Source organism: Choloepus didactylus, chromosome 6 (assembly GCF_015220235.1).
Source record: "Choloepus didactylus isolate mChoDid1 chromosome 6, mChoDid1.pri, whole genome shotgun sequence".
Lineage (NCBI taxonomy): Eukaryota > Metazoa > Chordata > Mammalia > Pilosa > Megalonychidae > Choloepus > Choloepus didactylus.
The window spans coordinates 19,236,819-19,248,070 of record NC_051312.1 but is presented as its reverse complement, the minus strand read 5'-3'; the positions used below and the strand labels follow the sequence as shown (position 1 = coordinate 19,248,070).

Sequence of the window (11,252 nt, the reverse complement as noted above, 5' to 3'; positions counted from 1 at the left end):
GTTATACAATTCTCCTTGCTTACAAAAGTGGTCAATCACTTACACATTAAAAGGAAAAAAAAAAAGGCTAATTAACATAATTTATAGGGATTCCCAGATATAATCTCTGACACAGAGAAAAAGCCGGTATTGATGGGAGGACAGGAAACACAAGCTTGGGTACAAAAGATATTGCATGGAATGAGATAAACTCAAGACCCCTTGGACCCTGAGAGTCTATAAATTATGATATCAGAGATCAGCTTGAGACTGCAGGTGCTTAGGAAGGTGGGAGAGGGGTAGAAGAAGATGATACCATGGGATTGGTGGAAACAAATTTCACAACATTTACAGTTTTGCTTGTGTGCCTGGTGGCACCTCTCTGCCTTCTCTCTGTTCCTGGGTAGACGTTGCATACAGTGCTGGTGACTATTAGGATATATTTATATAAATGCGGAGAGGATGGACCAAGATGAGAGACCCCCTCACTTAGCTCTACATGCTCTTGGACACCTGAAATCTACCAGTGATCTTTTTGAAGGCAGCTTTCACATCCTTGTTTCTCAGACTGTAGATCAGAGGGTTCAGCATGGGGATGACCACAGTGTAGAAGACAGACACCACCTTGTCTTCCTCTAGGGATTTGCCTGAGCCACTCCGTAAATACATGAAGATGAGGGTTCCAAAGAAAAGGGCCACAGCAGTGAGGTGGGAGGCACATGTGGAGAAAGTCTTAGCTCTGCTACCTGAAGATTTCATCCTCAAGATGGCCTTGATGATGAGCAGGTAGGAAATCAGGATGACCAAGGCATTGGCTAAGATCACAAAGTTGCCAAAGAAGACAATGACAATCTCAGTGCTTGCTGTGTCACTGCAGGCAAGCTTTAGCAGGGGAGGGAGGTCACAGAAGAAGAAGTTGATCTGATTGTCATCACAGAAGGAGAGGGTGAAGGTGCATGTAGTACGCAGGATGGCCCCTGAAACCCCAGAGACATAAGCTCCTGCCACCAAACTCCAGCACATTTGGGGATTCATGGCCACAGTGTAGAGGAGTGGGTTGCTAATGGCTACAAAGTGGTCATAGGCCATCACCGCCAGCAGGAAACACTCTGTGCCTGCACAAATGGTGAAGAAAAAGAACTGGGCAGCACAGTGGCCAAAGGATATTGCCGTCTTTCCTGTGGCCAGTGTGGCCAGGATCTGAGGGGTGATGACAGAGGCATAGCAGGCATCCATCAGAGAGAGGTGATGGAGGAAGAAGTACATTGGTGTGTGAAGTTGGACATCCACTTGAATTAGAATGGCCATCCCCACGTTCCCCAGTAAGGTGACTAGATAGAAACTGAGAAACACCAGGAAGAGGGGAACCTCTAACCTGGGGTGGTCGGTAAAGCCTGTGAGAATGAACTCAGTTACTGTGGTGAGATTGTTCTTGTCCATGGATTCCATGTGGACTCCTGGTCTGTGGATGAAGATGAAATTTGAAAAAAACTCCAGAATTGAAGGATGGATTCTTTCTCTCTGTGGTAGGAGTTGGATTTATTTTTCTGGGCCAACATGTAGAGCTTGTTTTTCAGAAATTCTGTATTTGGCTGATTCCACTTGGGTATCTTCATTCTCCTCTTGCATTTTACATAGCTGAGATGTTGGGCTAATGTTTCTGATCCAAATTAATACTGGTTCAAATTTGGAAATTTCTATGATGATAAGAGATACACAGACTCTCAGGTTTGGAAGGGACCGAGACAGAATCTGTTCAAAACACCGACTGATGCTGGAGTCTCCTCTACTGCACATCTCCTGTGTGGTCACCCAGTTGCTTGGTGAGCCTCCATCCTTGGACAGTTTCACCTGCTAATTCTCTTTATGAACCTGAATTTTTCTCTTTCTGTACCTTCTACAAGTTTCCCTTAGTTTTACCCCTTTCAGATATTCTCAACAATTCTAATTCCTTCTTCTCATGAAAGAAGTGGAAGATAATGAATCTGCTTTTCATGTTGACTGTTCCCTTATATTATATATTAAGATATTTTTCTTCTTATTATATAATTATTCAGGCATATGGTCAAAAAACTGCCTAGTCAGAATGGTGTTAAATGAAAAGTAAAATATCTTTATCACCACTTTTTTCTTTATCATTCCTGCCATCACCTTCAACTGATTGTATTTAAAATTAATTTATTTATAACACCGTGATTACAATTAATATTTCAAATTTGTGGCCTTGCTACCTACTTTATAGTTGTGTGACCTTGTACAAGTTACCTAATCCCTTTGTGCTTCAATTTCCTTTTCCATAACATAGAAAAATATGCCTACACCATTGTAGGGCTATTGTGGTAATAGAGTGGTAAATAAGTTTATACCTGCAAAGGGCATATAATAGTGCCTAGCACATAGAAAGAGCTAAATAATGTCAACTATTATTATTGTTATCATCATCATCAATTTTAGATAGTATTTATTGACTTACTGTTCTGAAAGATAATGAATTACCCCTCACATAAACTTTATTTTATTGCTATCTTTAGATCTTCTATGTGTTACTTTGTCCCTTTAAATAATATATTTGCATCCCTATTCTTTGTTTGAATAATTGAGTGAGTAAATCTGGATTTTTACTGAGTAACATGAAGAATTTATTCTCCTGTTCTTTTCTCTGTCATCTACTCTGCCCCATGAAAAAAATATTCAGGCTTTTATCTCATTCATTTAGCACTACCTGCTATTCTAGTTGTCTTCTATACTTCGTCTGTGGGTAGATTCTAAAAACAATAAATGGTGCTTCTCTACTAGGATTACATGCACGTCATTTACTGCAAGACTAAATAGTGTTATTGGGTATGTAGAGTAGGAAATGCCACTAAGCTGCTGCTTCAAGAAGCTTTCAAGCATCAAGTCAAATGAATACTCTTTTCTTCTACTCTATAATTGCTCAAAATCACTGTGCCCTAGTTGAGTTTGCTTTGTCTTTCAGTCATGACACAGATTTGAGACGCATCATGATGCTATGTGCTTGCCACTGACTGTGTTCTAAGCTCATCTAGGTTAAAGTTCCTAAAGTCCAAGTGGCTCTTGGGATCTCTTACATAAGCCCAAATTCATGTGTTCTTTCTTCAAAAGTATCTCCGCTATCCCAGGACCTTCCAGGTACGATATTTTATGGATTTCTTGTGACAACCCTATGAGACAGGTGATATTAGTTTTAACTGAGAATGAGAGACTGGCACCAGGCATGTGAAGTTATTTGACTTCAATGTGGGTGAGTGGTGGGTTCAGGGTCTACCTCCAAGTCTCCTGATTCCATTAACCTACACTGCTCCCCCTGGGCCAATTGCCAGGCTTCCTCAATGCCTCATCCCAAATCCCCTCTGGTTGGAATTTGCAAATTCAAAGACCTTGACTCTAAAACCAAATCCACGAATATCAACATATGTCATCAGACACCATGGTGAATCTACCAATATCAAAATTAGATTCTTAAGAAACTCCGTCCTTCGTAACACAACTAGGAATTTTCTCTGCTGTAGCAATATGGTGATTGCCATTTTTAATAAAATCCATAATGATACAAATTACTTTTCCTAATACCTCTTTATACTTTCTTTTATACATTTTCTATGTCCACAAGTGTCTGTGATTGGCTCCACCTCCCTGTAAAGTGGACAGGATTGATACTGTCATTATGTTTGCGATAACATTCCCCATAGAGGTTAATGACTTGTCCAAAAGTCAAAGAATTAGTTGTTTGAAGGCCTGGGAACAGCAGGTCCTCTGGCTTCCATGAGTAGTTGTTCTACTCTCTTCCCACCCGAGGTCTAATTCTTCCGGGATCTAGCAGTGACAGGCCCTGCACTTGTGACAAAGACCCAAACCAGCTCAGGCATCTGTAGAATCATCATGGTTTAATCACTATGTGGGTAGAAAGAGAAACAGCACATAACTTCATGCCAGGCCTAGTGAAATCTGCTCTTGGGTCAGGGGCCTCCTCCACTCTAATCATTGGTTACTAGTGGAAGGGAGACACATCATATGCAACATGGGCTCCTAGGGCTGTTTCCCCCTTCTCTTTCCCACTCCCATTCCAGCATCAGGGTTTGAAGATGAGTTAGCTTCTTTGGAAGGCCCTCTTGGTATGGTCAAGTCCCATGATTGCCAAGTTTGAATAGGCCCTAACTAGCTGGGTAACCTTTAAAAGTTTACTTCCCCTTCTTGGGATACTGAAAGATGGTGAAGCTAGATTATGTGATTATTAATGTTCCTTTGTCTCTCTTAATCTATGATGTATATGTCTAGGTATATGGTCTAAATGAGACTCTTGAAAGAATTTTCCTAATATCTGCACTATCAGAAACAAACATTTCTTTGCTACTAATTACTGAGTATATAAGATGCACAGGCATTATTTCAAGTGATTTATAGTTGCTTAAAATTATCTTATGGGATCTTAGGTCCAGAATTGAGTTGATTATACACTTCAGTTTCTGATAAACCATCTCCACTGATCAGGGTAAGGCCCTTCATCTTATTTTATTATTTTCCCTCTTCCTCTCTATGTCTACTCCTTCCCCTGCTCCCCATTAGTGTATCCTCTAGTGTATTCAGTACATATGCATACTGAAGATATATATATCTTTCCATGCTTATTCCTTTCATATTTATTTATAAATATGTGTATCGATGTGTTTTAAAATTTACATAGATGATATTTTACTATAAAACCAATTTTGCTTCCTCCCTTTTCCACACATCCTATATTTTTGTGATTTGTCCATGTTATGCAGGTAAATCTAGTTTGTTATTTCTGATTTTGTATGACCTTTCTTGGTATGCTTACATCACATTTTCCTTATCCATTCCACTAAGATTTTGAGTTCGTTGCATATATGATCTTATTTATTTCTGAATAGAACACTTTAAACACTATTATTATCCTACTTTTACCAAGGAGGAATTTGAACCTCTAGGAGGTCAACTTGTCAGGGGTCATCCAGTTGAATAAGTAGAAGAGTTGGGTTCTGAGCCCTAATTGTTCAATAGTAAATTCTGTGCTCCTAGCAGGAATGTTTTGCTGCCTCCCTACATTTTATTGCATCTTCATTATATATGGAAACAAATAAATCCCCCCTGCAGTTTTATAGATAAACAAATCCTTCCTCCTTTCAAATCATGAGAACTTGGCTAATTTCAACACTTTTTCAACATCTAAATCTGAAATGGTCCTAATTATGGCACCTCATTTTCTATCCATCTCATGGCTAAGTACTGAGGTTCTCTCTGATTTAGGGACAAGATTGTTCAACATGCACCCACACTGGGTTGGTGCTACATGTGAGCCAGGCCCTTTCATACATTACCTCTAACACTTCCAGCAACTCCACAACTGCTTCTGGATCAGCAAAGCGAGGCTCAGAGAGGTTAATAAAGTTGCCCAACTTGTCACACACCTAGGAAGGAACAGAATCAACAGGGAACCCAGGACTTTATAACCTCAAATTCTGTGCTCTTTCCACCACATCATGCTGCTCTCTTATGGGAAGAGAATTACACTTTCTGCAGACCCAAGCCACAGACTTTTAAAATCACTATGCTTCTCTAAAACCATTAGGCAAACACTCAACTCCATGATTGTGAGGAGAGGGTTAAGATGGATTCTGCTATTTTTTTTTTTTTTCTTCAGTTCCATAACTTTTCTTCCTTCTTCTTGGGTTGACTCAGACCAAGATTTGCCATGTCCCTCCTTTGTTAGAACCTTGGGAAAATTACTTAACCAGTTGGAACATCAATTTTCTCAATAATAAAAATGGAAGCATAATAATGCTATTTAAAAACTTATACTGGATTTTTACCTAATGTAAAAGGTGCTGAAGGGCACATTCCAGAATATTTTCCAGAAAAGAAATTTTCAGGACCTTGCTGGTGATGCTGTGCATTGTAAGGTCTTGTTTGGGCTGGAGGTTGGGTTACCAGCAGCTTGGACTGGGCCCAGAGTAGAGGGCTCCAACAGACACCCTGAATTCAGAATAGACTAGAAGAGAGAAAATAAAGCTTTCTGGCCAGTGAACATTTTAACAAGATCTAGGGACACTTATGGGTGGACATAATTAAATGTTATTTATAACATTTTTGTTTATAATATATAATATAGCAGAAACTGAGATCTCTGGAGGGAAAAGAGATGCATCTTTTCCAGGAGGGACTTTTCAGAACTGAAATGGCCCTTAAACTTGGTGCTTACTTTAACTTGGAACCTTCCTCCAAACTCTTCTTTCCCTTGCTTCCAAAGTTTGAAGCTCTTGGGGAAGGTGAAGGAGCTCAATAAAGTTAACTCTCTTTACCATACCAGCCTCAAGATTAGGTGTCTGAAACTATCATTGTTAACATTTATTGAGCTCTTGCCATGAGTCAGCTATTGTGCTAAGCTTTAGGCTTTATTTTCATATTAACCTCTGAACAACATTGTGACAGAACTTTTATCTTTATTTTAAAAGTGAGAAAACTGTAGCTTAGAAGCTATTAAATATTTGCTTGAGGTTTTACAGCTAGAAAGAGAAGATATTTAGATGAGAATCTTGGTCTCCCTGGCTCCAGTTGGAGTGCTGAACCATTATGCTCTGCTGCTTTCTCTAACACTGGTAACCATTTACTGAGCATCTACTATGTGCCAAGCATGGTGTTAAACATTCTACTTTCTGTACTTCATATATTTTTTGCAATGACCCTATGATATAGGTATTTTGTCCTGGAGGAAATTAAGACTCTCAATAGCTAAGTAACATGCCTAAGGGCCCATGATTATTATGAAAAAGCCCAGATTCAAACTCAAGTCTATGTGACTTCAAAACCAGAATGCTAATGGTAGGATAATCTCATCCCCAGCATATATATAGTAAATGCAGTAGCTTATAGGGAAATCTCTGTTACAATTCTCCAGTCTAGCCTCCATCCCCCTGGTGAAAGTGTTTAAATTTTCTGAAATTTACCTAGTGACCCACAGGCCCAAAGAGATTGCAGCTTTAGATTTCTGAAAAATATGACCCAGTCTTACTTGAGTGTTTCATACAGAAGCTGAATTCCCAGCCTAGACTCAGTCCCATCAGGTGAGAAGTCCTGATGACAGTGATCTGATTCATCACTGGATTTTACCTTCCTTAGTTTGCGTGGACCTTACTTCAGAGCAGGTGTCCTTCCAAGGTTACCAGGGTGACCCCTTTGTCTTAATTACCTGGTGGAATAATCCAGCTGGATTCATCTTGGGTTTGGAACCAAACTGATCTAAGGGTTTTTAGCAATGTGTAGAAAGCAGGTAAGTTTTCTCAAGTAGATGAATATGGTTGACAGGGAGATTTTAGGCTTTCTTCTTTCTAAGTAAGCAAACCAGTGGGATATTTGAAGTGCTTTGGGAGATGGTTTTGTGGGAGGGATGCAACAAACTCAAAGGTTTTCTCTAAAATGTGAATCAGCACCTGGGGCTGGCCCCAGGGCTCCTGGGAAAAACCATCCCTGTCAGGGAGAACATACTTCCATTGGGGCTCATTACCTCGTCTTCTCTTTACATCCCAGAGAATAAAAACAAATTGTGGGGCAACTCCTAAGTTTTGTTAGTCTCAAAGCTCACCTGCAGCTTCTGCAGGGAATGAATGTGATTCCTCTTTGCCACTGCCCTTCCTGTAAGCTGCTGTCCTGCTGCTAGTCGGTGGTGGCTCCAGGACTGGAACTCAGATATGAGGATCCTGGTGATGTTTTCTTTCCACTGTGCCCATTCTTAGTCCTGAGGTTGCATCCCATCTCAGAGGCTAACATGGAGCTGCATTGTCTGCTCAGAATTTCAAAAGGAAGGATGCTTCTTGGCTTAGGAAGGAATGAGGCTGGAGTGGTCTAAACAGGCTTCATTTCAATCTATACCTTGAGTGGCTTGGTAGCTGTTCTGTTTCAGTGTTTCTATGGGCAGCTTTCTCTGACTACTAGTGCTCTCATCTCTTTCCCAGGGTCTCTGAAACCCACAATCCCTTTGTTAGAATCACACAATTTGGCACTGTTCTAGTTTGCTAATGCTGCTGGAATGCAAAACACCAGAGATGGATTGGCTTTTATAAAAGGGGGTTTATTTGGTTACACAGTTACAATCTTAAGGCCATAAAGTGTCCAAGGTAACATATCAGCAATCAGGTACCTTCACTGGAGGATGGCCAATGGCATCCGGAAAACCTCTGTTAGCTGGGAAGGCACGTGGCTGGTGTCTGTTCCAAAGTTCTGGTTTCAAAATGGCTTTTTCCCAGGACATTCCTCTCTAGGCTGCAGTTCCTCAAAAATGTCACTCCCAGTTGCTCTTGGGGCATTTGTCTTCTCTTAGCTTCTCTGGAGCAAAAGTCTGCTTTCAAAGATCATCTCCAAAATGTCCCTGTAAACTGCAGTTCCTCTCTCAGCTCCTGTGCATTCTTCAAAGTGTCCCTCTTGGCTGTAGCAAGCTCGCTCCTTCTGTCTGAGCTTATATAGTGCTTCAGTAAACTAATCAAGGCCCACGCTGAATGAGTGGGGTCGCATCTCCATGGAAATTATCCAGTCAGAGTCATCACCCACAGTTGGGTGGGTCACATCTCCATGGAAACACTCAAAGAATTACAAACTAATCAACACTAATATATCTGCCCACACAAGATTAGATCAAAGATAATGGCATTTTGGGGGACATAATACACTCAAACTGGCACAGGCACTTAATTTCACTTTTCTTCCTCCTAATAACTTGTGCTCTGCTTCAATGGAATCACCCTTTCTGCCCTGTAGGCTTATTAATTTATTATTGTTGTATCATGGCTCTTTCAGCAGAAAGTGTCTCAGAGAGACCACATGTCCCCATTTATTCCCAAGTAAAATGGTGGGGATAAACCTTATGACAACTATCCAGTGATCAGCCTAGCCAGGGTGATTTTTGTCATTGCAGATGCCAGATGATGCAGGGATATATTACAAGGAAGGGAGGCAGCACAGAAGATCAGGACTTCTGGCAGCACAGGGAATTCTGGCTTCCAATCCATTTTGACAATGTTAATATCATTTCCTGTAATTAAATATTGATTAAGTAACTGTGTGGCAAGAGTACGTGTACTGGATTGCAAGTGCTTCCTGGAGTGGTATGGAGGTTAGACTGGCAATTGGGATGGGGCAGAGGGAAAGGAGGAGACTGTGTCAGCAATGAAAATATTCTATTAAACATCACCTGGGGAACTTGTGGAGCTGGGTGATAGCATGGTATCTATTATCCCCCCATGCTTTTTGATAGATAAGGAGGATCTGGAGTGCTTTGATGTATTATTATTATATATTTTTGATCTTATTAATATGTAAAGCATCATGAACAAGACTTTTGTTTGAACTTTTAGGGAAGAGATGTGTCTCAATTCAGGTTCCTTAAAAGAAGAGCCTGAGACAGGGATTTTTGTGTAAGTGATTCACAGAGGGAGTGCTCACAGAGGAAACCTGTAAGGAAGTTAAGGAAGTAGGAAGGGACTTCAACGATGTAGTTTCAGCTGGAGTCTAGTTTGGTCTTATCTTCCAGGGAGCTCGGGAGTAAACTGCACCATGGATGCAGTTCTGCCTTGAAGAAAGGGATTTGGCCTTTTGCACCCACATCAGTCAGTTATTGGCTGTGGGCTGCCCCCCAGAGTTGGGGTGTGACCTCCCAGCCACGTCTGCGTCCCTTGACTGAGGGCAGTTCTCAAGAGAAGTGTGAGCTCCGAGCAGCCAACACCTGTGCTGGTAACTGGGACACTTGATCATGCTCTGTCTTCCTGCCCTGTTGACATCTGGTGCTTCTGAGGGCCACCGTGTGGAGTGGAGCCAGCACAAGAATTAAGAAGAGGAATAAGGAAGACTGTGGTCTGATGATGTCACTTGTATTCCTGAAGCAAATCAATGCTGAAGCTAACCTCATCCAGCTGTTGTCAGTCACTTGAGTCAGTAATTTCATTCTTTATTTCTTAAATCAGTTTAATGTATCAAACAACTCAAATTAAAAATAGTCTTGATACCAACTCTGAGATATTTATTGTTTAATATGTTTACTTATGCATTAAAATATCTAGAAGAGTATATACCAAACTGTTAAAATGAGTATTGCCAGATGCTATGAAAAGTATATCTCTTTCATGTTCTTTGGGAATTTGTTAGAAAAATTATATATTATCAGAAAGAAAAGATATTATAGTATTTGTAGTACACTAGGAAGGATAACTGGGTGAAAACAGCCAAGAAAATCTGGAAAAAGAATAGTATGGGTGAGGGCAATTAACTTGCCTGACATAAAAGCTTACTACAAGACTTTAATAACTGAAACCACTTTTAAGGCATTAGCATAAATGGACATGTCAATAGAACAAATCGCAAAGCTCAGAAACATACTTAAGTACTTGAGAAACTAATATATAGTAAAAGTGGTATTTTACATCAGCAGAGAAAGAAATGTTTATTAAATCACTGCTGGTGGGACAATTGGTTAACCATTTGGGAAAAGATAATTTCAAACTATATTTCACAGCCTACATCAGAAAAAATTTCAGATATTTCAAAAGTTATGAGAAAATTTATACAAATCTTTGTTAGCAAATATACAGGATGAGAAATGTATTTTTTAAGCCTAAAAACATGGAAAGAAACTGTAACAGGCATATGTATCTGTCTACATAAAACATTAAAAATTCCGTATGTCAAAAACAACATGTGAAAAATATAAAAGGCACATATAAAAGGACATGCAAGGCAGACATGTCCAACTGTATTGACCTCCAAGTATCCCAAATCCATTAGTTTCTTTTTCATCTCTTACTATACCAGGTTTATTAATGCTTATGTAATGTTATTATGTTGTAGAGATAAACAACATAAAAATGTCAGTGGCTTAAAATAACAGGGATTTATTTCTTGCCCCTTGCAAAATGTATTATGTCCCCCAAAATGCCATTATCTTTGATGTAATCTTCTGTGGGCAGAAATATCAGTGTTGATTAGATTGTAATTCTTTGAGTGTTTTTGTGGAGATGTGCCCCACCCAACTATGAGTGCTGGCTCTGACTGGATAATTTCCATGGAGGTGTGACCCCACCCATTCAGGGTGGGTCTAAATTAAATCACTGGAGCCATATAAATGAGCCGACAAACAGAAGGAACTCACTGCAGCTGAGAGTGACATTTTGAAGAGGAGCTACAGCCAAGAGAGACACTTTGAAGAATGCACAAAATCTGACAGCGTAGCTGCAGATGAGAGAGAGTTTGAA

At 40.1% G+C, this 11,252-nt stretch overlaps 1 protein-coding gene across 1 annotated transcript; it reads right to left on the bottom strand.

The window, feature by feature from the left end:
* Positions 1-474: 474 nt before the first annotated feature.
* On the bottom strand, positions 475-1,419 carry LOC119538245 (olfactory receptor 9I1). The gene has a single exon (XM_037841069.1). The coding sequence runs from the start codon at positions 1,417-1,419 to the stop codon at positions 475-477; it is 945 nt and encodes a 314-aa protein (XP_037696997.1).
* Between the last annotated feature and the right edge of the window lie 9,833 nt (positions 1,420-11,252).

Bases quoted from the DNA above. Each gene is read 5' to 3' on its own strand.
- LOC119538245 (XM_037841069.1), bottom strand. From the start codon at position 1,419: ATGGACAAGAACAATCTCACCACAGTAACTGAGTTCATTCTCACAGGC.